This window comes from Thalia democratica, chromosome 1 (genome assembly GCF_965202585.1).
Source record: "Thalia democratica chromosome 1, ktThaDemo2.hap1.1, whole genome shotgun sequence".
Lineage (NCBI taxonomy): Eukaryota > Metazoa > Chordata > Thaliacea > Salpida > Salpidae > Thalia > Thalia democratica.
In genome coordinates this window covers 61,633,223-61,660,014 of record NC_139165.1, presented here as the reverse complement: position 1 = coordinate 61,660,014, position 26,792 = coordinate 61,633,223, and the positions used below count along the sequence as shown (strand labels likewise).

Below are 26,792 nucleotides of genomic sequence, written 5' to 3'. Positions count from 1 at the left end.
ACATTTTTGATTTGTATGAAAAAGATAGTTAAAAATCTATTAAGTAAAATAATTTACTTAAAGATAACTTAGTTTGATTGTATTAAACCACAATTTAAAATTTAAGCTTATTCTGATGCTAATCATAAAATAAATACTTGACAAACGCTAAAATAAAGTTTAAAAAAACATGTTTTTTATGACAAGCTATAGCTAGATTATTTTGTAATGAGACAACTAACGTTATAATTTTGTTTAATTGTTTTTATAAGTATAAGTAAAAAGTTTATAATAACTAAAAGCTTTGATATTTTTTTAAAAATTTACAAAACAAACAATATAAAATACTTATTCTTTTGTTGATATTAACAACAATTGGTGCTTGAAGACAATAAAGAGTTTAATATTTTATAATACTATTTTCAAGATTTCAAAACTTTATATATAAAGAAAACAAAGTTTAATTACGTTAACAATCGTAACTGTGTTTTATTTTTATATTACATAGTTGAAATTAAAAGATAGCTTGAAAGATAAAAAACGAGAAAGAAAAAAAGCTAGATAATTTATCTTTATGGATGAATGGTCACTAAGAACTGTATGATGCATTGAATATTTTAATGTTATGTTTTTCCAGGGCTTTTTGTTACTTATAGTCCACTTACTTTGATGTTATTATATATGTAAAAAGCATTAAAGTATATACATTTTTTATTTTTTATCAGTGGTTTCAAATTTGTTCGCATAATTGTGTATAGACAGTTTTACTGTGCTTAAAAATCTAAGATATTTACATTATATTTTTTACAATGCATATATTCTACTCAAAATTTGTTTAAACAATTTTTTTTGTACTCTAGAAAACTTTTATATTTGATGTACATATAAAGCAATAAACATGTAAGTGGAGAAAAGCTTAAATAACTGTATGCTTTATATTTTAATAACTGTAAAAGAATTAATATATTATTAAAAATATAAAATTTAAAAATTTAAAAACCTCAGTCAAACTAAAAATAAAACTTAAAAAGTATTGTTTTTGATAAAAAATTATTTTATTTTAACATTCATGTAAAGAAATTCTTGCAGTAAGTATTTACAAAAGCAATTAAAAAAATATTTGTACATTAAAAGTGATCGAAAGCTAGTTAATATTGTATATGCTTTACATTTTTATTATTGAAACAAGTTAAGCAATCAGTAAGATGCCAAAAATTAGAAGACCTGCATGTTTAAGTGGTTCTCCAGACAATTATGAAAGAGGTAAGTAATAGTTGCTAGTTTGTTGTTTTACCCGAACAATCTTTATGATATATACATATGAAATTTCTTAATTATTAAAGTAGAGCTCTAAATAACTTTCAAAGTACTAGTCTGTAAAAAGCTTAAAACTAGTTATGTAAATTTAAAAAACAAGTTACTAAACTTTTTATTACAGATGAAAGGGCTACTAGAGGTGGAGTTAAAGAACAGATGCAATTAGTTAAAGTTGAAGAAGATATAAATGGTTGATTGTGTTTGAAACAGTTAATACTAAATAAACTTAAATTATAAAAATTGAGATTCCTTTCATTACAGGTCCTGTAATTGTGTTCAAAAGTTGATTAAATTTTCTAAAAACACTTACATTTTTTACCTGTATGTAATAAGACTCGGTATTTTATTGTTAATAATGAGTACTACATTCGAGTTCAACACAATGTAATTAAATAGTTAAGCATTTCTTTAAAAGTTTTAAAGCATCGGTAGTATTGTTTTTGTTACTTCAAACTTATTAGTACTTATTAAGTATACTTCTTTACTCAACTAGTAAACTACATACTAAAAATTTTAAAATTATAAAAAAATTTAAACAAAAAAAAAATTAATGTTTAGTAACAATAAGTAATACGTAGGATTTGTTTCCTTCTTGATAAATATCTATTGTTTTACAGTAAAAAGAAAACAATTTGCAGAGAATTCAGGAAAAAATACAGTGTTCTAAATATCATAATGTAATAACAACGCAGTTTGGCTTTTTTAATAAATACAATAATTGCTAGGCTAAAATAGTTAGAAAAAAGTTTTTAGATTGCTTAAGTTGTAGGGAGTTAAATAGTGATAACTAAAACTTTTCCTTAACAGTAACTTATCAGTTTATCATTTTAAATTATGCATAGAGTAATTTTAAGTATCAAATTAGATTTTAGTACTTTTGAAAACCGTACAAAAATATTTTTTCGTAGAATAAAGGAAGATTACTGTATAATTTGTTTTCTCATCTATAATTGTGAAAAATTTAAAAAAGTAATAACTGAAATCACTGAAGCCAAAATTATGATCACCTTACGTCTAATAGCCCAGATTATTATTTCATTTGTTATCTTTTATTACCTTTTTCATGATAATCATAAAAATAATCTTCACGTTTTTACAAATTAATTTATGTAAATTAAAACAAACTAAACATTGATCAGTATTCTTATTTTTTAAGATAAAAACAAGTAATGTAAAATTTTAAACTTCATAGATGACAAAGATGTATGATCTCAACACAACACACCCTTTCTTTTTTACGATTTTTGATTTACTTATGTTTAATGCATTGTTTTAAAGTAAAAGTATAGATTTTAATAAAATAATTATTTAAAACTATAATTAGTGTGATGTAAAAACACTAACAATAACTTTTGTCAAGAGTATTAACTTTTAGAAAACAGAATGGAAAAAATATAATCTTAAAATTTAATTTTGTAGGTAGAATGCTAATCGAACTAAAATTCAAACAAATTACATAAATATTTAAGAAATAAATTTAAAGTTTTTCAGCTAACTAAAAAATGAGTTATTGTTTAAAATATTATAGTAAAATTTAAATAATACATAAAGCTTTTTACAACACAAGAGCTAATCTTACTGTTTTATCAAATAAGATTCCAAAAACTAAATCATATATTAAAATACATTAAGAGTGTAGTTTTTATTTAAATGTTTTGTAATTTGAATATTTAACTTATTAAAAGATTAGAAAGCTTTAAAAACTATTTTTTTTAATTCACTGTGATGTTTAATTCAAATTTAAAAATAAGCATATAAAATACTCTACTCTAATACTCTAAAACTCTAAAAAACAATACTCTAAAAAATAATAAGAACTTTAAAAATGAATATATCTTGAAGTTATTGTAAGTGAAACTTCAAAAGACAAAAATAAAAGGCACTTCTAATGTGTAATTATACAGAAAACGAACAAGGATTCGTAAATGTTAATCTAACCAAACACGAAGGGATGAATCTAGGACTAACCATTTCAGGTGGAATCGACAGAGAAATAAGGCCTAAGATTTCTAATCTAAGAGATAACGGCATTGCTTCTAAGTAAGAAAAAGTTGGTAGAGTATAAAATAAAAGTTTAAAACGAAATTTTAAAGAAAAATATACAACAATTAATTCATTTAATAATTCTCAAAATGTCAAATTTAAGTATTCTAATTAGTTTAAAAATTATTCAGAAAAGTTAAAATTTACTTTTAAGTGAATAAAAATAACTTAAGTTCGAACAAAATTAAAATTTTAGATAAAGTTTATCTTACAACACTTGAACAAACTTTCTTTTTATTTTGTGTTTAATAATTAGAATGATTATAAATTATATTTTACAAGATTATCATACTTTTAGAAAATTCTTATAAATACAGCTTTAAGTTTTAACATGCAAGTGTAACCTTTACACACTAACCTCAAATAAACAACTTAATTTATGTTTTACTGTACAAATACCTATTTTTAAATAATTTTGAAAACACTAGATCATGTAAAAATTTATACTAAATAAATTCATTATTAAATAAACGGCTTTTTATTTACTTGTTTATACTTTTATTTAAAACTAAGCCACTTTAACAAAGTAGCGCCACTGAGTACGAACTAGGTTTCCGAATTTCGCGCATACTTTTGAACGTTACGTCACTTGCTCATTATTTTTGTCGCTTTGTTATTTTGCATAATATAAAACTTTTATATCGTGTTTTAATGTTATTAAAAAGCGAACTTAAATGTACAATAAAAGCACTACGAGTCATTTAGCTTGTTTGTGAAGAAAAAAAAAAACGTTTTTTGCACAAAAAAAAAATTTAAAGTCAACATGTAAAAAAACTGAGTTTTTTTACTGAAGTAGTATAAGTAAAGCTTTTAAACTGTTGTATAAAACTTAGTTGACATAAACTATTAGCTTTAAGTAAATGTTTCTATTGTATTTTTATAACTATTTAAAATATATTTGTATTTTTCTTAAACTATTGGAATGTTTTGTGTATGAGGTAACATGACAATTCAAATTCCGAAAGTTCAAATTCTTAAAACAATGTTTAAAGGACCACAACTTTAAAAGTATTATATATTAAAAAAAAAAAACCGTATGTAGGTCTAACACTAACTAAGACCTAAAAACGTAGGTAAAATCGTTTTTTTTCTAAAAAATTTTTTATTAAAATAATTTTTTTTAAATTAATAAAAAAACTTTGTTTTGAGATTTATTTTAGCCATATCTCCAAAAATGCTTAAAATTTTTTAACGAAAAAATTGCATATAGGTATTAATTAGACACGTAAACGCATTTTTTTTTCTCTAAATATTTAATAACTTTTGACCCTTTAAAAAAGTTTAAGAATTTGAGTAGTCGGAATTTGAACTTTCTGAACTTGAATAGTCGTGTGACCGTGTATAAAACTTTAACTGTTGCTTTAATACATGTTTATTTTTATTACACTTGTCACAGGAGTGACTTACTTCAAATAGGGGACTACATCACATCTGTGAACGGAATAAAAGTTGACAAATTAAAGCATGGTGAAATCATAAGTTTGCTTAAAAATATTGGTGAAAATGTAAACTTACAAATAAAATATCGACTTCCACCAACTAGTTAGTTTTTAACTCTAGTATTTTTTAATTTTCAAACTAATGTAATGAGTATATTTATTGTTTAAAAAAAGCGCTTTCAAAGTTTTGCATAAGTGATTAGTGCTACATGCATTAGTAAATTTCAATCAATTAAGTATAACTATATTTATTAAAAAATACTAAATTGTGGCTAGCACTTGCTGAGTCAGCAAAAAATCTTGTTTTTATGCTGTTTTCAGTTTAAATTATTGAAACTTTTTTTATATTAACATTTAATATGTTGGAGTAAAGTGGGTTAGGGATAAGGGTATAAAAAATAAAAAAAAGGCTTTAAAAAAATGTGCTGACTTAGCAAATATGTAAATCAGACTGACCTTTAAGTATATTTTCCCTAAATTTTTAAATATTCATTTAGCTGTATTAAACTTATACAAAAAAAGAAGTACAACTTTTCACACTATAAAACATATCAAATTAATAAAAACAATTTTTCTATTAAGCAATAATGGTAAAACTAACACAAAACATTTACAATATCGTTTATGATTAAAAATGTTTTAAATATATATTTAAAGATTGAACATTTCATTAAAACTCTGAATTATCGCAACTTCAATAAAAAATATTATTTTTTAGTCTAATTTATGTATTTTTAGCAAAAAATGATAGTACTGAAGTAGCGACTTTTTACAAACAAATAAAGTAAAAAAAAATGTATAGAAATTGTTAAATCTGACTTTTATCAATAAGTTATACTATTTAGTTTAAAGTAATTTGATTTTTAATTGTATTCAAGTCTAGGTTAAGAAAATATAGGGTTAAATGACAATCAAAATTCCGACAATTTAAGTTCTTAAAAAATGTTTAAAGGCCAGATCTCAAGAAGTAATACATACTTGAAAAAATAAACATGTCTTGAGGAAGTCTAACTAATAAGACTGTGATAGTAAGAAAAAATTTAAAAAAACTTGAAAATAATTTTTAAAGTTAATAAAATATACTATATTTTAAAACATATCTTATCAATATATCAAAAAGTATTTTAAATTTATAAAATATGAAAAATGCTCTCGTAAAAAGTTAATAAGGTTACAATATTATAAAAGATAGTTTGAAAAATGATGTTTAGTCAAAAAAGGTAACGAACAAATACTAAAACTATTTAAAACTTAAATTAAATTCTAATAAAAGAGACTCCGTAGATCTGTTCTTAAATTTTTTTGAGAGCAGTGAAACGCCGTTGGTCGGAATAAAGTTTTAACACAAAAACATCTGTGGTATATATTCCGATAAGCTCAGCTTATCAGGATCTCTAGGATTTAAATCCTTTTAGTGTTACATCTTATATAAAAATATAAACTTTTTTTTTCTAATTTTCTTTAGACTTCTAATGTATTATTTATCATGTCGTTTTTAAATTTATTAATCTCGAGGTAACCTGTCTTAAATCTAATGCAATTTTACAATCTTCTTCATCAACTCCAAATTTGTTTTACTTAACTATCTTTTACAGACTTGACGAAATTAATTGTTTGATTAAACATTTTATTTAAGATTCATATTTTTCACCAGACCCTGTTTATGGTCTTAGTTACTGTTGCTATTATACTTAACTTTGATTTCCTGATTTTGATTTTTAGGTATTTAACAGTACAATAGCCAGTTTACAATGTATTCCGTTTAAAATTGTACAATAAATAAATCAACAGAAACAATAACGAAAATAAAGTGTTAAGTATTTTATCTACGAATGCTTGTCATTTATACAAGCTTAAGTTACTTTAAGATTCTTTTTTATATCAAGGCACTAAGAAGTAAGTTTACTTAGTTAATAACTACATGATAAAAATTTACTCTTATAATAAACTTCTCATCATTGTTACAAAATTTTTTTTAACTAAGCAATACAATAAAAAATTAGGACTTTACTTTAAGTGAAGTCCTATAAGGTTTAATTTTAATGCTTCTAGAGTTTACTTGAGGAGTTTTCACGACCTGAGGTAGTGCTTTATGTAGGTACCCACATGTCGTTACAAAACTGTTTATTTTTTATTGTCATGTAAACTTTGTTAAAAGATAATTTAGATAAGTTATAGAAGTTATAGTTTATGTATACTACATATCAGTATACATTTTTAAAGTATAAAGCTTTGTAAGCTGCGATAGAAAATCACATACTGTTAAATTTAATATTTTTGTTTTCAAAAAACATTGCTTTAATTCTAAAAACTTTTTTATTTTTTAAAAATGTAAAGACAGAATTGTTTGCTCTTTTTTGAGCAATTTCAGACATGACAGCCATTTGGTGTGCTAGAAATTACAATTCTAGTAAGTATAGTTTTTTCTTGCGTTTGAATAAGAGATTTAAAAATTTTGAACAGCTGTAAAAGTGTTTATAGTTAAAAAAGTAATATTTTAACTAATAGACAATGTTTTCTAAGCAAAGCGTTTTTGTAACTTAAAATCAACTCAAAAAGCTATTTAAGAAATGTGGCGTAAAAATACTAGACAAATTGATTGCCTTTAGATGTCTGGCTATGTTTCGAACATATTTATTTTTCACAAGAAATATACTTTTAAGACGTCAGAAATTAAAACCAAACAAAAAACGGTTTTCACTCGAGCATGATGTTTCAAAAAAACCTCACTTTCTAAGTTAGATAAAGTTAATTAGGAGTATAATGACAAAAAGCTCATTGAAATTGTAAATAGTTTCAAACCAATTTTGTTAAACTTATAGTTAGATAATAAAATGAAGTTGATCTAATTAGAACAACGATTTCTGCATTTGTTTTTATTTTCTAAACATAATTTTCTTTTAAAAATTTGTGTATTTCAATTTTTAATTAAGAAGTAAAATAAATAGCATACTTTCAACTGCAATTGATGTACTAAGTTGCAATTAAAAAATGTAAGACCGTAACTTATATTAAAAAAACAAACTATAAAACCAGTTTCTATAAAACTTTTTTCACACTTTTATTAAGACCCATGTCAAACAAAAACCCAAACTGTATCACATTAAGAAAGTAAAGGGTTTTTAAGGCAACTCAAATACATTTATTTATTCTTAAGAAAAGCTATATGCGTATAAATATTTTTAATTAACCACAAGTTTTTACTTTTATTGTTTTAAAAGGGCGTCTATTCTTAAATTATTAGTTAAAATTTGTTGTAAGAGAAAAATACTTAGAGTAAAACTAGTTATTATGAAAAAGACAGCTGTACTTTTTCTTTATATAATAATTAATGTTTTCAGTTATTTTTTGTTTATTTATTTTGTATAGTTTTCAGTACATTTTCAACAAAATAAATTTTTGTTGAAAATAATTTGTGCTTTTGTAATGTAACTTTAAAGTACAATATAAATTGCCATTCAGAAAAAAAAAGATTCATAAAAATAGATTAGTGGTCTTCACAGTGTACATCATTTGTTTTGGGACGTACGAGACTTTAGGACTTAAGCACAAAACTTAAATAAGGGTGCACAGAAAAAAAAATTGTTAAGTTATATAGTTTTTCAGGTGATATATTCTAGCCTTAAATTTAACCCTGGTAGTTAAGCTTATTTTTCACGTTGACAGAAGATAAAAATACTTACAATAGATAAACTAGGCCTTGTAATCAAGAGTGAAAAACATAGGAATAATTGGCTGGAGATGAGAAACTTAGACTAGGTATTCTGGGGTTAATAATTAACAGTAATATAAAGTTCTCGGGTATAATTGACCAACTATATGAAACTCACACTAGATACTCTGGGCCTAAAACTTTTGAAACATACATTAGATATTCGTTGGTTTGTAATGAAGACAAAAAAAAAATGTTTCCCCCTTTGGCGGCACACTAGAATACAACTTAGGGTGCACAAAATGTTTTTATCCTAGTTAAGTGTGCACTGTATAGCTGGATTGTAGAACTAAGTAACTTTATAAGATTAAATAAGTGAGAAAACTAGTTTTATTTCACAAATGTGTCTTAAATATTCAAGTGTACTTTCAAAACTAACTTATTCTTAAGTAGAGTTTGAATTGCATATATAAATTTTCATTCTATACTTTATTTTAGTACTAATTTTAGAACTTTTCCTTTAGCTATATCCTCACCAAAGATCCAGCAGAAAAACTGTGATGCAACAATACAACGTGATAATACTACCGAAGGATTTGGATTCGTAATAAGGGGTGGTTATCACGAGCAACACATTAAACAACGTCCTCTAGTTGTCACGCATGTCAGAAATAACTCGCCTGCAGACAAGCTAGTAAAATAATACATTTTAAAATAAAATATACATATAATTCAGTCGACTACTTTTTTGATGAACAATGTAAAACTAGAAACTTACTTATATCCTGAAAATATGATTAAAGTTTAGAAATTTTTGTATAATTGTTTTGTACATTTTATTTGTTGCTAAACATTTGTACATTTTAGAGAAGGAAGTTTAAAACCTGGCGACAGAGTTCTTGCTATTAACCAACTTCCTCTAACTAACTTTACACTTGATGACTTCAATAATAAGCTAAAATCTTCATCTTTTAAAGAAATTACTTTAACTACTGAATATGATGTATCTGTTATGGGTTTGTTAAAGTCAACTATTTAAGTTATTTTTGCATCAAGTACACGATACAAAAATTGAAATTTATTAAACTTTTAATTTTTTTGTAAAAATTTTAAGCTTTAATTAAATTTCATTTATTTCCAGATAACTTATAATGTTATTTTGTTTAAATTAAAATAATATTAAAATTTCGGCTAAACCAACTAAGCTGCAATGATTTTGCCATCATACAGGAAGCACTAGACAGCACTTACGGTACAGATGCTTCAGTACTAATTTACTTAAGCCCGTTTGTTTATATAAAAAAAAGCGGTTTCTTACAACTATGACTTTTCTTTAAGGTAGTGCGTTGCAGTGTAGTGCATAGTGTCTTTTTTATAAAATTTACGTTTTGAAGATTGTTTAAAATTTTGTCAAATTTTCCAAAAATTTTGTTTTATTACCACTTCATCTTTAAGAACTAAATCACAAAATGATAAATATTTAAAAAATTACTAGTTTGTTAAAAAAGAAAAAAAAAAGTATAACATAATAAATGAAGATTAAATTTATAAAATGGTAAGATTTTTTTTCATGCATTATTTAATTATACTGGACAGTAGAACATATTATTTAAACTAAAGTAGATATATTTAATAATAAAAGTTGTCTAACTTTAGATTCAGTATCGAATGGTACAACTGCTCTTATGGTTGAAATTTACAAACTTCCAAATGAAAACTTAGGTGTTGTCTTAACTAAATCTGTACGAGCAGGAAAAGTAGTGGTCTGTATCGAGAGTATAAAACCTGCAAGTATTGCAGACAGGTAAGTTATTATTTTTTGTTAAAAAAGTTTATTTTACAAAGTAAGTGGATATAAGTTGTCTCAACATTTTATCATAAACAATCAAAAGTTTTACATTCAATCCTGCAAAAAACTTCAAACTTGTTTCTAAAAGGAAGTCCGCCTAAACGCATAAAAAAACATAAAATATACAATTTTTATTTTATTGTAAACTAAAAGCAACTAAGGTTTTGTATAAAAATTAAAACTTAAAACTTTAAAATAAAGTTACTAAGTAATTTGGGTTCTTTCTTTTTTTAAATTTAAACAAGCCAGGATATTCCATTTATGTATTTTTATTCAGAGTTTCTTAGTTTTACAAAGTATATTAGTTAGTTACTATTAGTTGTTTGATTCAACTGTCTTGTATAAGACATGTGAAAAGTTGTAATATATTAACATATAACTTGTGACGTTTCAGTCTAGTCTTAGAATTATCTAAAAACAAAGTAACTGGTCTCTTGATTTTAAAACTTTGTAATGTAATAGAAAAGTCATACTTCACAAAGTCAATTCCAAGTATAAGTAGACAATCTTAAACAAAAACATTAGTTTAACTTCAAAAAGTGTTAAGTATTTTTTGTTATTATTTACTATTTAAACAAAGATTTATATAAAATTAACTATCTAAGAAAAGTTATAGAAAATTGTAGATCGTTTCTTGCCAAAAAAAAGGTTATACTTTTCTATGCAGAATGTAAAAAAATAATTCAACACCATGGTTGATTATGTAAAAAAGACTTTTATTTTTAATCTTTAGCCGTTTATTAAAATTATAACAGCGCAATTTATCATAAAACCATGAATATAGGTTAAAGTTTAGTCTGAAAAAAAAAAGGTTTGTCGAAAATAGTTATGTTCATTTTTCAAAGACTTATGAAGCTACTTAAAAAATTGAAGTTTTTCATTTTAGATAAAATAACGAAATGGTTAAAGTAGAATTATAATAAGCATTGTTTTAAAAATAGATATTTTTATAAAACTCAACGTTTATCATTAAATAATGATTTAAAAAAAATTAGATAATTAAGATAGTTCATTACTATGACCAAAAAATTTTTAAAGCTTCTTTACGTAATAACTATTTTAAAATTTCAAAAAAAAAAAAAAAATACATTATTGACTTATCTAAAAACCTTTTTTTTTTGTATATTTCTGCTTTTGCTTTATGTAAAATAGTTACACGAACAGTTAAATTTCTATGTACAACATTTAATTGTTTAAAAAAAAACTAAAAAAATGCTCATATAATAAAAAAAACTGAAACCGTCTGTTACTTAAACAAACAAAAAAGTAAACAAAGCTGTAAACTTAAAATTAGGCATTTATTTACTAGAATTAGACATTTAATGTTTTTCATTTATTGGAAGATAAGCGACCAGTAATTATACAGTAAGATATACAAGACACACAACTTCAAAAACACTAAATATATTTCGAGCAATTCTCATCAGCAGAGTACAAAGCTTACAAGTAATAAGATTTTACAAACTTATATAGTAACCAAGTAATCAAGTTATCATAAAGTAATCAATAGATTAGAAAAAGACAAAAGCAATTAGTAACAGTTAAAATTAAATAAGTCCATTTACGTTATAATTGGTCTATAGCAAAACTAAACATAAAAAAAATGAAAACAATCCTTATAAAATATTTCCAAAAAATGAAACAGTATAGTCAAAATATTTTGCTTACATAAAACAGGTTTCCTTAACAAAATACAAATGGTTTCTAATTTAATCAAATTGAAAACATTACTACAAGTTTTAATAATTTTAAATCTATTTATATTTTAACTGTTTGCACAAGTTGGATTATTAACTAAATTTTCTGCAATATATGAACGTTTAGATGCGTTTTAAACCTTGACCGGTATATCATCTTTTTTTTTCTGCACGGCAAAAATTCTCAACACTTTTTGGTACATGCTCTTTAATCCTTTTCCTCAGATACCCAGTCGTTAATTCAATATAACTAGCTGTACAACAGCAGCCGTATTGGTAGATTGCCATACTTTTATTTAAGCTTGATACTGGATCTTTACCACCTGGTTTTAATAGTGGCTTCGAAGTGAAAACGATTTTAGGGTTTGCTGTATAATAAGTATTTCTTATTAATTGTCTAATTTTCTTTTCTAACATCTCTGAGCTTTTATTAATAAATGGAACTTTTAAAGTAACTACACATTTTTTCGGTCCTATTGTCTTTATTCTATCCAAATTTTTCAAATGTAGATGAATCTTTTGTTAACTAGCTTTTGTAGGTAACCGTTTTTATTTAATAGTAACTTGATCTGTTTGATTTCAATTAGTGGCAATTTTGGGGAACAAATTTTGTGTGCAAGATGACACAAAGTTCTTATTAGATTTAAACTTGTGTAAACAAGAATCCAACTTGTGCAAACAGTTATAATATAAATAGATTTAAAATTATTAAAACTTGTAGTAATGTTTTTGATTTGATTAAATTAGAAGCCATTTGTATTTTGTTAAGAAAACCTGTTTTATGTAATCAAAACGATTATGACTATACTGTTTCTTTATTTTCGTAATATTTTATAAGAATTCTTTTTATTTTATTTATTTTTAGTTTTACTATAAATCAGTTATAACGGAAATGGACTTATTTAATTTTAACTGTTAGTAATTGCTTTTGTCTTTTATTAATCTCTTAATTACTTTATGATTACTCGATTACTTGCTTACTATATAAGTGTGCAAAATCTTATTACTTGTTAGCTTTGTACTCTGCTGATGAGAGTTGCTCGAAATATATTTAGTGTTTTTGAAATTGTGTGTCTTGTTTATCTTATTGTATATTTAATGTTTTTATCTAAACTTTGTTTCTATAATTTAATACTGTTAGTTTTATATTAGTTTTTCTACTCAATTTAACGAATTTTTTTAAGGGATGTTTACTAGAGATAGTTAATTATGTTTTTATCTAAACTTTATTTCTATAATTAAATATTGTTAGTTTTATATTAATTAACTACTCAATCTAAGGATTTTTTCGTCCGAAGTTCAACTAAAGTTTTGCATTTAATTGAACAACATTAAAAAGCTACGTCATTACTTGTAGCCTTCTTATTCTATCAGTAAGGTCTATTTATTTAAAGTAAAAGTAAACTTTCTCTTAACAGGCAACAAAATAAAACGATCTGTTAAAAGTCCAAATATAGAAAGAAAAACAACATAATTAAATAAAGAAAACATTTGAAACATTTCTTTTAAACTTACACATTATTGGCGAGTTAAGAGTAAACTTTGTACTAAGCAGACAATAGTACAAAGATAATTTCTGTTAATGTGTAAATGTTTTACAATGTATATAGATTATACAAAAATTAAAGAAGTTGTAAAGCTAATGTTTTAATTTTTATGTTTACCTTGACATTATTTTGAATATTATCAAAAAATTAGTAAGCTTGACAATAAAAACGAAGGTGTGGTGCATTACATGTTGGAGATCAGGTTCTTTCAATTAATGATGTATCGCTGATGTCCCCAAGAAGCAATACTAATGAGGCTCCAAGCTTGAATGATGCAAATGGTTTACTGTCCGAAACAAACAAAGATCAGATAAAAATTGAGATTGTACCAGCTAAAAGAAGAAATCAACTTGCGATACTAAACTCTGGTAAGATTTTAAGAAGATAAAACATTTTTTATCCTGATAATATTTAAATGACCATTTAAATTGATCATTAGTAGTTCGATTAACTTTTGTTTTTAAAACCAAGAACGTACTATAGGTTTGGTTTTAATTAAAACAACAAATTATCAATAATAAGGTATATATGAGCTCTAAAAGAAACATATCAAGGTTTTATGTTCACATAACTTATCAAAAGTTTAAAGTTAGTTGAATTATGAAAATACAATCACTAAAAGATTTTTTTTTATTACAGCTAAAGGCTTCAGTTATTAGCTAGTATCGGTTTTTATAAGAGTCTTAAAAAAATAGTTTGTTCAAATATCTTATTTCAAAACACCTGTATGAGTTTGATTTTTTTGAAGTATACAGCTATAAAGTGTTTAATGTTTATTTGATGTAGATGATTTTAAATTGAAAGGAAATTTAAAATTCAAGAAAGTTAAGGAAGTTATAAAAACGGTATATTTAAAAAAAATTACTACATACTACAATTAATTAAATAATTAGCTACAAACATTTTAAACTATAGGATATTGTTAAGATAAGATAACGATAGTTTAATTTTTTACTGTATATTATAGTTATTTAATAGTAGATATTACGGCCATCATCAACACAGTTGAGATATTTCGCTCCATCAATGATAATTAATGAACTCTGCCGCAAGATCAACAACAACAGCATCCGAGATTACCTACGACCGGTTTCGTCCTAATTAGGACTCGACAGGCATGTGTCAATTTTTTCAACTTTACCCACAAACAGTCTCTTCAATGCTTCGTACTTAAGCCCACTTAGTTTGATCTCAACAGCGGTTTCTCGCGACTATGCCTGCCTGATGAGTCCTAATTAGGACTAAACCGGTCGTAGGTTGTCTCGGATGCTGTTGTTGTTGACCTTGCGGTAAATTTCATTAAATATTATAGTTAACTAATAGCTAATCTTTTGTTATAAATTTTTATCAAGAGTTTGCTTGCAAATTAAATTAACTTAATTTTTTTTATGTTAATAAAGCACATTTTTATGTAATTAAGGTTGCTTAATAGTGCCCTGGACAAGATGTAAAAGGTATCCGTTGTGTTCGACTCGATAACGAAAATTTCTTTGTGCTTCAGATCCTATGACCAAATATTTTGAGCGTCTTTTTTATCGTTCAATAGACTATAACTATAAAATGTTTAAAAAAGCATGTGTTTATATAAATATTTTTACTCACAATTTTTCGCTTATAACACTTAGTTTTTTTTGAAATCTTCAATTAGAAATCGACTACTTTATAAAAATGTTATTCTAAATTACTTTTTTTTAAGTTGATAGATACACTCCTTCGATAACATCATCTCGAATGACCATGCCTCTCGTTCGATCTAAAGGTGCAACAGGAACTATCGACAAAGCAAGATATATGAGAACAAACCAAAAACGCAAGAACCACTATAAAAGCGCAAGTTGGTTGTTCAAACAAAATATATATTTTAGCAAATACAGTTTGATCTGCTATTCAATATATTATCAGTATTTATGTATTTTAAATATATGTAGACCAGGTAAGTATTAATCTAAATTTATCCTGTACTAAGTAATCGTATGACGTAAAGTTAAAGTGGAAAACTACTGATACTATGTCACCTTAGATCGTCAAAGTATTCTTTCTGATGACGGAATCCGAAATTTTAATAGGGATCCCTGGAAACGCAGTGAGAAATTTTTAATTTACAACTAAACTGCTTAAGGTTATGCGAGAGCATTGAAAAAAATGCTTAAAAACAAAATTTTAAATTTAAGGTGGTTAAGCTATGCTGAAAAAAACTGAAAATGTATTTAAGCTTTTTATTGCATGTACTTAATTTTGTACGGTTATTTGCAAACGTTTAAACACTTTTTGATTTACTGTGCAAACTGTTTTTACTTCATAGATTTTTATAGTTTTAATCACTTATCCGATACTTCTAGTAAGACTTTTCAATTAACAGAGTAATTTTAATGTAAAAAGTATTAAGTAACACTTTACAAAATGGACCGGAATCGCGTTATCTCAAAATATGGAATTATATTTTATATAAAATCTACATTTGTAATTCTTTCAAAATATTGAAACAAGACTATGTTTATTAAACTTGCCGAACTAAATGAAAAAATCTTATTAACACAGAAATTATCAGACTTTTTATAATAACCATCTAAATTATTTATGCTCTATTTAGCTTGATAATTTTTATAAAAATACGTTTATTTGAAAACAAAAAAGAAGCAAATTAAACTTATATGTTAAATATTTTCATTCTAAAATCTTGTAGATGTTTAGTAGATGTAAAATTTTAAGTTTTTATGATTAAAAAAACATATTCTAAAAAATTAGCAAAAGGTGTATATGTTGTAACATCGGCAATAACGTTACATGGAAAATAATAAGTATTTTAAAATAGAAAAAAACGTATACATATATTATTTTCTGTTAATTTTATAACAGTTTATAAAATCAGAGAACGGTTATGATATTTACATTGATATGATCTTAGTTAACAAATTTTTACACTCTTCAAATGTTCACAAGGTTCAGAAAAAAAAAGTTTTAATTTTTTTTTTAAAGATACAATTTTTTTAATAAAAATTTTTATCAAACAAAACAAAGTTTTGAAGTATAATTATGATACTATAAGAAAAAGAAAACAAGTATTTTGAGGCAGCTTTTAATGGGTTTATTTTTTTAAGGTTGACTTTTTATTTTTTAAGACATCCAAACTTATTTTATGCAAAAAGTCTTCAAATCGCTTTGCGCTAACTGGTCTAGCTTTCGTTGTAGACAGAACTTTTTTAATTTTTCAAGCTTTTTCAAGTTATTTTTTTTTAAGCTGTAAATGCGCTACAATCTTAATTTTCTGGCTACAAGTTTAATGAATATTTGAAAGTTATTATTTTTCCTGTTTCTACTCACAGGTCAACTGTGCGTTAGCTCTAAAATCCTGAAAAATTTATAGCCAGTAATACTGAAAATTTATTTAGGCAGTTTGTTTCAAAAATAATAAATTAGTCTTTTAAAGAAATTTTAATCATATGTATATTAACTATAAGCTGTTCAAATACATTTTTCAAGGATTTTAAGATATATATTTTTCCTATTTTAAGTTTCATTTTATTATTTTTATTTTTTATACTGCATTATAAAGATAAATAGCATAAAAAGGTCATGTGTCAAAATATACCGTTTAGTCTAAATTTATTTTTCTACTTGGTTTTTTGGGAAAAGCATTTAGCATCGTTGTTATTGACATGTCCAAAGTTTATTTCTTTATAATTACTTTTTGATAGGTTTATAATATAATTATAACGTTATGACATACAAAAAGTTTATAATTTAGAACTAGTTTCAGCTATTTTTAAGTAAAATAAGAATTTTAGATATTTTTTAACAAACAATTGAACATTAAAAAACAACTTTATAACATAATATTCAACATTAGAAAATTAGTAGTAAATAGTAAGCAAATCTAATCACTTATAAAGTTTTTTACTCTAGATTTTTTTAATTAATCATCATAATATATGTTCCATTTGTTAGGGTAGTGCAGGTTATATGAAATCATTCTTGAGCCTCCCCTGGCTTCAGTCTAGTTGTTTATGTAGCTCATAAAAATCAAAGGTGTTTGTTTATTATTAAACTTTTAAGTTTATTAAACTTGATATATGATCATCTAAAAAACGCTTATCAGGCTAATACCAATCAGAACTATTTTCTGTAATGGTTTTGAACCTACGAAATAATTTAGTAACAAATTACTACCAAACTTGAAACCTTTAATAAAGTTGACTTTTTAAAATTATCTGTATAGTTATTTACGATTAGAATTATATTATTTCATGATAAAAACTACAACATTAAAATTTAAAAGTTATATGTAACTGTTGTAAGTATAAGTATTTATTGTACTTGAAAATATTATGTGTTCAATTGTATGAATCTCTAAAAATATTTAACCTACTTTGGAATACAAGTATGCAAGAAAAGTGTTTATAATTTATAATATTTATGTAATAAAATAACAACCTGAGTTATTTGGTGTTATAAAAAAAAAGGAAATTAATAATGCATAATGTACATACTTTCCGTATTTAAATAGCTAACTAAAGTTAAAACTTTATTAAAAGTTAACTCTATTACAATTCTTTTTGTCTACCGTCGTTGGTTAAGAATTATTTACACTTAAATTGTTCTTTTTTTAAGTTCTGTGCATGTTAAATCTATCTTATGCATACTTTTACATAATTGTTTTACTCTTCATCAGTTATTTGTAATGTTCCTTTTTTACTTGTATTTATCAAGCAATTTTACTACTTTAACAAAAATTAAAGCGCAATATAAATTCGATTGACAATAAAACATACTTTTACAAACTCAGTTTCTTAAAGTTTGTACAAGCAAAAAGTTTTATTACTTACGTAACTAAAGGCTTCATAATTTGTTAGTTTAAGCTACTTTAGAAAAAATTATAGGTCTTATACTTCTTTTTATATGAAACTATATAAAGGTTTCTTATTTGTACTTCATAAATTGTTTGATATTAATGGTGTTATCAATAAGACCAAAACAGTAGAATAAAAGAAAACTTTAAATTAAGTATCTTTTTGAAAAGAATTAAGAAATTTATAATGTTATACTGCTTTTATACTTTATTTAGCAGAACTTTATTTTTATCAGTTATGAAAGTATATTCGTAAAGATACGAAAACTCTGTTTTGAAGTATATTTTTATTGTAAAATTTTTTTTTCTTATTGTTGTACAGGTTTTGAGTAAGCTGACAAGATATTTTGTTATCATTTAAAATTTTACTATGAAGATCTTAATTACATATACTGGAAATTTAAGTAAGTACATAAAATTGTCATAAATATAACAGTAAACAGTGCAGTACAAATAGAATATGTTAGATATTTTTAAGTTAATATTAAACCTTTTTTATTGATTTTTAAATTTAAGATATTTTGTTAATGAGTTGAAACAAGGTTTTACGTACTCTGAAGTGTAAAATATAATTGTTTCAGTGTCACTTGCATTAACGGATGCGCGAGTAAACATGACGTCACATTCAATTACACACACAGTATGCTTGCAAACGACACCTCTAGATGAAAATTTTGGAATTGAAATACTTAATTCTGTTTTTACTACACAAGTTGTAGAAAATTACCCTATCATTTCAAACATAGCTGAAAACTCACCTGCTGATAAGTAAGTTTAATTTTATAAAAAAGTAAATGCCTCGTCAAAAACAGTACAACTAAATAAAGATTTTGTGGCATTTATCTCTTACTGATAAATTTTAGGGGTGTAAAACTTGTTACTTTTTCAAAAATTTTAATTATTGGAAACTAAAATAAACAATAAAACAATTAATATAAACAACCCTACAATAAGAAATCATAATTTTTATTTAAACAAAGCAAACAAGTTGTTATGTCTTTGGAAAACAGTCTTAATGATTTTAAACATATAATTATGTTACTTTGTGTAATATAAAAAGTAAACAAAATTAAAAAGCATAAAGTAATTTATTTCCAACCCCTGGTGTCATTTTTAGTAGTATTCGTAATTTTTATGTATATTTTATATATTTTAGGACACGTAAACAAAAACTTGGGTTGTAAGTACAATCAAAGTTCAAATTTACTCAATGTTTTTCCTTCAAATTTAAATGAAAACTTTAAGTTTTAAATTGTAAATATACTTTTAAGCTAAAAGTCTTTTTTATTATGATATTTTAAGTTTATGCTTAAAAAAAAAGTTCTTATTTGTCAACTTTACAAGTCTCGTTGATTTTTTCTTAAATGTTTGTCTTATTAAATTGCGTTTAAAAAAATTCAGTGTTTACTGAAGATACTAACTTTTTATATTTTACAGTTGATATTTTAACAGTTGCGGAGTTGTCCAGTCAGGTGACAGAATTTTGTCCGTAAATGGCTATGTGACACAGGAACTAATATGTGATGATGTAGTGCAACTACTAAATGATGCGTATCTTCAAGGACATGTAAAATTATAGCGTTATAAATAATTTTTTGATTAGGGGCTAACAAATAGTTTAAATATAAAATAAGAACAAATTAGAATTTCAATCTGGTAAAAATAACTTTAGTGTAAAAATTTAGTATTTTAAGCAAAAGATAGTTTTTGATTTACACTCAAGTATTTAACTTAATACATTTTATAAAGTGTTGCATTTTTACTAAAATTGAGATATAATCTAAAAACTTTGTAGGTTGAATTGGAACTAGAGTTTGATGTCAGCGACTCTTTGGTTGCAAATTCAGGGATTTTCCAAGTAAAACTTCCTGCCAAAAAAGGAGTAGACATCGGAATTGAACTTAAAAGTACAAACATTTTTTTCAATCATAACAATATATTTAAAATGTATTTAAAAACTATTTAAAAGCAAAATCATTGATTTTAGAACGTAAGACATTTTGAAATAATAAATTTATTATAAAAACTAAAACTAATTTTATTTACACAAAGGCAACGTCGTTTCACCCAAAAGGGATCTTCATTCCTTTACAATATAATTGCGCAATTATATTGTAAAGGCATAAGGATCTTGTTTGGGTGAAACGACGTTGCCTTTGTGTAAATAAAATTTAATATTAATGTTGTCTCCAAAATAACTTTTGTTGAGACCTTTTGTGTTAAAGGAATACTCTTCACATATACAATATAAAAACTTAAAAGAGACTATAAAAAAGTCTAAAAATAAGTTTTAGAATTTCGAGCAAATTTAGTTTATGTACTAGAAACTCTTTTTTTTTATTTCACTCTAAAAACTATAACTTAAAATAATATAGCATAATTCTTAGTCCTATTCTGAAATGTAACTGGTTTGTTCAAAGTAAGAATTGAAGTAATTTTAATTTAAGTTGATATGTTTTGTTGATATTCATAAGTGCTAGAAGCTAGATGGTTCAAATTTTGATAATTCAAACAACGCCAATTTAAAGTTTGACACTACAAATTCCGAAAATAAATTAAAAAATAGATAAATTCCGATATTTAATTTCCGTTATTTCAAGTTATGAATGTTCGTTTTAAAAATTTTCATGTTAAAATACATCGGTTATATAAGTAAAATATAATTTGAAAAGTGTGTTTTTATTTATTACTTAATCACAAAGTGTTGACCCTATTAAAGATAGAAAACTTAACTATTTAAAACATTTAAGTTAAATTCAAATATTATTATAATAATTTCGGAAATTTGGTTGGTGAAATTAAAAAAAAAATAGTGGTATTTTTATTTTTAAAAGTTGCTAATTGTTTTCTGGATAAGTTTAAAGTTTTGTTAATGTTTTAAAACAAATATTTTATAAACAAACTCAAAGTTGCCATATCACCAATTTAACATGGTTAGAAATAATAAATTTTAAAGAGTTATATCATTTATTATAAAAGTAGAAATATCATAAAAAAAACAAATAATAAAGAGTTGTCAACAACGGCAATCATAAATATTAAAGTTATTTTATCAACATTGTATTTATTTGAAAGTGTAAATTGTAATTTAAAACGTTATTACCTTAAATAATAGTCACCTGAAATATCGCAAATTAAAGTGTAAAAAGTGAGTTATTAAAAATTAAAGCGCAAAATTTAAGATAATTGAAAAAACAAAATTAAAATATTCAGAGTTAGATTAGTTTTAACTCAAATTGTCGAAATTTGAATTTGGAAATTTGAACTGTTTTGTAACTGATATTGACAAATGATTGTTTGGTAAAACCTTTGTAACTAGTTAATGTTTTTTAAATAGGTGGAGGGAATAGTAACTCACCAATTGTAATATCACGCATTATAAGTGGATCAGCTGCACATAGATGTGGTATGTTGTCCATTGGTGATCAAATACTATCAGTAGATGGATTTAGATGGCTGGCTAGTGGAATGGGAATGAATGTGGACTCAGCAAAGACATTGCTTCATAACAGGTTAATTAATTTAGCTTTAGATAAAATAATCTAAAGAAGAAAAGTATGAAAGAAGCTTTTGGAACTACTAACTGTTTTAAATTAATATTAATAATAATAAAGAGTAAATTTATACTTTTACTGATCCTACTCAAAATACTAGTAAGACACTTTTTAAACTTTAAAACATTTTTTTTTTAGTTTATTCATACGTAACTCTTTAAAAAAAATTTGTTTAAAAAATATTCACATATGTAAATGTTAAATAATTTATTTGCAAATTTTTTTAGAAGTTTAGTCATTCTAGTAGTATATACATTGTTTTATTTAAAACACTTATGAGTTCGTGAAAAAAAACAATTCAATGAAGTAAATAAACTTTATGAAGTATATTTTGTACGCTTATAAACTTTTAATCACGTAATAAACTTTATTTATAATTTGCATAAAAATATAAAGCATTCTACATAACAAAATTAGAATTGTAAAAAAGTATTTTACATACAGTGATGACGTCATAAAATTAAAAGTCCAGAAGAACGATGATGAAAATGAAGATGACCTGACAAGTGTAACGTACACAGTGGAGTTAAAGCGCCAAGGTGGACCACTTGGTATAACAATATCAGGAACAGAAGACCCATGCGACCCTATTTTAATATCACAAATAACACCAAATTCATTAGCTGCCAGGTTTGGTTATAATAATTATAAACAAGTTTTGTTTTTATGTTAAATTTATGCTGAAAAAAGTATACTTTATGATCTATATATGATAAATAAATTCTGTTTATTCATTATTGTTGATGATACTTAAGTTCCATGGTTAAAACCTTATTTCAAAGCAAACTAATTAGCAAATTTTTATGAGATAGTTTGTTAAGATTCGAAAGTGTGAAGAATGATAAATTAGTATAAAATGTTTTTTAAAGTGATCTTTGTAAAATAAAAAAATATATTTTTTTCCTGAAGTATATTTATTAAAACATAGTATGAAACTAAAGAGGTTAGGTTTTACGGTATCTAGTAATGAAAGAGGAAGTAAAGATGTCCTCAATTTTTTTTCAAGGAGCAACTATAAATTTTTTAATAACATAAATTTTTGTTTGTTTTAATTTTAAAGGATTTGTGTTTAAATGTTTTCTTTTTTTATTAATTAGTTTTATAATTACTAATGTATCGTCGAGGTAAAAATTTAAGTTTGTATTTCAAAGCTTATGTATCTCTAAACAGTTGTTTAAAATTAAATTAAGCCTTTGTTTAAATTAAACAACAATCGTAAAATTTGTTTGCATATGTTTGTTTCAGCTTTAAAATAACTACTAACAGGACTGGCGCACTTCACGTCAACGACCAAATACTTAGTATTAATATGACATCATTAAAAATGATGACGTTGACAGAATCGATCAATTTACTTGAAACCGAGGATGATTCTATTACGTTTAAAATAAAGCGAAGATGTCAAGATGAAACAGCAAAAGAAAATGATAGACAAAAAACAATAGATAAGTACGAAAAAAAGAAGAGCATAAGTCTTTCTCAAAATAATGAAAATGTTGGTTAAAATACTTCTATTATAACTAGACGTTATAGTATAATAATACGAAAATTCTGTTTTTTTTAATAGACATCAGTGAGGTCTTAAAAGTGTATTTTTTTTTTTTATTGTTATCAATAAAAATTTACAGTTAGACAACTCTTTAAATACTAATTTCACGGTGCATAAAAATGATGTCACAACAACAATTGATACTGAATTAAGTGATCCGGAAGATGAACTACCAACTCCTCCAGCTAGTGAAAAGAAAAACTACTCACGATCACAAAGTAAAGAAGAAGAAAATAAACAGGTTTACTAAATTTTTCAAAAACATCAAGTGTATAAGATAAAAAATTTTAACTGATATATATACATATGTTAATTTTATTTATTTCATTCATCACATCAGGTAATGAAGTTACTCGAAAACCTTAGAATTGATTCTTCTATAAAAAATCAAAAAATGAAAAGTCTAGCACAAAAAAGCACTAGATCTACTGGCCGTACCAGCCGAAGACGAAACAAGAAAACAAGTTCATCGAAAAGTGTGACGACACATAGAGTGTTCGACCACTCACCAGCTTCTTCGATGAACACGTGGAATGGTCCTATTAATAGAAGCAGTTCTATCGAAAACAGGTTAAAAATTAAGATAAGTATAATATGGCTTAATGACTAACTTTTTTTGGTTACTTTTATTTTACTTTATACCTATCAAACTTTAAGACTAAAAACTTTTAAGATTCTTATACTTTATAACAAATAAACGAAATGTTATGAACAACATAATCATAAGTTAGACTTATTATAATAATGTTGTAAAAGTTTGACAATTTTACTAGAAATAGCTAATGAAAGAATTTAATAGAATTTATCTAATTCAAAAACAAGTACTAAAAAGCTTTAATAATTATTAATTTCTTTTGAAGTACTGTTTAAATGCATACAATTATATTTTGCAAGTTAAGGATTTTATATTGATTCGTTTATATGTGACATAGAATAGAAAGGTTGCATAGTTTTCAAAACAAAAACAATCGAAAAACTCGTCAAAGTTCCCTAGAAACACCAAGTAGGAGAAATCAGCTTCCAGTTGCAGACTGGCAAAAAGCATTGGATGATCTACAATCCGTTGGTGAATCATCACAGTATCTAACAGATCTTGAAGTTAGTGCATACTTACTTTTCTATTAAACTTATATTTAAACAACTTTTTGTCATTCAAAAATATTCAGTCTTAATTGTAATGCATTAAAAGCAAATTAAAACTTGCTTAGTATAAAATGTTATACAAATAATTTCTTTTAAAGTTTTGAAGTAATATTCGAATAAGTAAAGTGTTTAAAGTGAACTAATGTATTATAATATAAGTATTGTTTTAAAACTTTAGACGTAAGATATATAAAATACGATATACTATTTTCTTAACTTTATTGTCTAGGCTAAAATTATAAACTTTGATGTTTAAGAAATTCATAAGCATTGATTTGTATCCTTGCATATCTTTATAAAAATTTAAATTCTTTATTTCTGTATAACTAAGATAACTACAACTGTTGTTTTTTTTTTATTCTTCTAGGTTACCTTCACTCCTTTTTTATTTACTACTAACTTTGTTTTCAAATCTCACTTATGTATTTTTTTAATAAAGATTATTTTATGATTAGGTTTTTTTAGTTTTAGCTGTGCTAAAAAAGTGGGTGATTCTGTCTATTCGTATACTTTTTAACAAACTACCGAATTTATCTGTATTTTAAAAGAATGTTTGTCATCTACGACGACCTAATATTACAATTTTTATTACTAGAATATTTAGAACTTGCAGACTTTATGTTTTCTTGTAAAGTAAAATTTGATAGTTTGATTAAAAACTATGATGAAAAACCAAATAACTTGATTAAAAAATACTTAAGGGTGTAATGAGAAAAAAAAAACTAAAAATATTTTCTTAATACTTTTGTTAACGCCTATGAGCAAAACATAATTTACAATTTCTAAATTACTTGTTTTGCTTTACAATATCTTCTATGTTTTGTTTACCTTAAATTTTTCAGATTTAAATTGTAACTGAAGATCTCTTAAAGGGTAAAACTTAGTTTCGCAAATAAAAATCTTGAATAATTAATCTTGTATATATTAAAGTTAATCAACAGTTTAGTATCGTTTAAACTAAATAAAACCTGTTTTATTTAGTTCTAAGTCCCAATTCAAGTTAGTTATTAAAATTTGTAACTTTAAAATTATAATAAGTATTTAAACTAGTATTTAAGACCTTACTGACATCATTGTTCTTTTTTTTTTTTAATATTTTTTAAGGGATTTGTAATTCAAGTATATCAATGAGTTTTTTAATATTTAAGTTATTTTTTTCATTAGTTTTATTTAATAAAAACTAATATAAATTAGTTTAATTTAAATTATAAAGTTTGTGTTTTAATAGAGTGATTTCGGACCTGTTACAACAAGTAATAGATTACTCTTGAACAACAGCCTACAAAGTAAACCTGTTACAACATCATCTAAAAGCGATCAGTCAACAATAAGCAAAAACTATTTGAAATTTCATAAAGTTTGTTATATTGTAACTTGTAAATAAAACAATACATTTTATAGCTTTTTGTTCGATTTTTTTTGAATTTAAACAAGTATACAAAGTAAAAAGATCACTTTTTGAAAGATTACAATCAAGGGGACTATTGGTAAAGATTTCGGATTTAGTTTATCTGACAGAAATAGAGGAATTTATGTTCACACTGTCAAACAAGATTCTCCAGCGTGTAATGCTGGATTATTACCTAATGACAGAATATTACAAGTTCGTTATGCGTTATTGTATGAAAATTTTTGATAACATATTGAGATATAGGGTTATTTTTTTACTAAAAAATATATAAATTTCTTAAAAATAAGTTTGGTTATTATTTTTTTAGGTTAATGGGCAATCAGTAGCAGATACCAACAGCAAAATTCTTATTTATATGATTTCTACTAAACAAAATTTAACTTTGTTCGTTTCCAGGTATCAACAAGATAACCAACCGTATGGGACAGCGTTTCTTTAAATTTTATTAGTTTTTATCTAAACTAAAAAAGTTTTATTAACTAATTTATCATTATTTTGTTTGTTTGTTCAGATAAACAGTCATATCAGAGAGTTTTTTTCTTATTAACACCTCAGCTACACACTAATGATATTTTGATTATTTTTAACCTTAATGTTTCTATCATTTTTTATCTGTAGTATGTCTTAATAATTTTAAAAAATAGTTGTAATTAACTTTATATAAAGTTTTTTTTTTGTAAAATTTTAATTATTTTTATTCTAAATTGATAAAATTTTGTTGTTATAAAAACAAGTAAATTTATGATTAACTGTAATGCTCAATATT

At 24.4% G+C, this 26,792-nt stretch overlaps 1 protein-coding gene across 2 annotated transcripts; it reads left to right on the top strand.

Moving 5' to 3' along the window:
- The first annotated feature begins 1,074 nt into the window (after nt 1–1,074).
- LOC145843494 (glutamate receptor-interacting protein 2-like) lies at nt 1,075–26,792 on the top strand. Of its 2 annotated transcripts, XM_082950945.1 has the most exons (22): nt 1,075–1,242; nt 1,418–1,486; nt 3,201–3,336; nt 4,736–4,881; nt 8,955–9,120; nt 9,298–9,446; nt 10,087–10,234; nt 13,698–13,891; nt 15,220–15,357; nt 15,544–15,606; nt 18,951–19,137; nt 19,822–19,936; nt 20,165–20,276; nt 21,707–21,881; nt 22,368–22,553; nt 23,190–23,418; nt 23,552–23,713; nt 23,813–24,042; nt 24,405–24,570; nt 25,844–25,972; nt 26,081–26,218; nt 26,334–26,792. In XM_082950945.1, exons 1-22 carry the CDS (start codon nt 1,185–1,187, stop codon nt 26,463–26,465), a joined length of 3,228 nt encoding a protein of 1,075 aa, XP_082807071.1. In that variant the 5' UTR covers nt 1,075–1,184; the 3' UTR covers nt 26,466–26,792. The 2 variants fall into 2 exon arrangements, with proteins under 2 accessions (XP_082807071.1, XP_082807072.1); XM_082950946.1 differs by lacking the exon at nt 15,544–15,606.

Excerpts from the sequence above, each read along its gene's own strand:
- LOC145843494 (XM_082950945.1), top strand. The coding sequence starts at position 1,185 with ATGCCAAAAATTAGAAGACCTGCATGTTTAAGTGGTTCTCCAGACAAT. Across the intron at positions 10,235-13,697 it reads CCTGCAAGTATTGCAGACAG|GTGTGGTGCATTACATGTTG; the intron begins GTAAGTTATTAT and ends ATAAAAACGAAG. Across the intron at positions 13,892-15,219 it reads ACTTGCGATACTAAACTCTG|TTGATAGATACACTCCTTCG; the intron begins GTAAGATTTTAA and ends CTTTTTTTTAAG.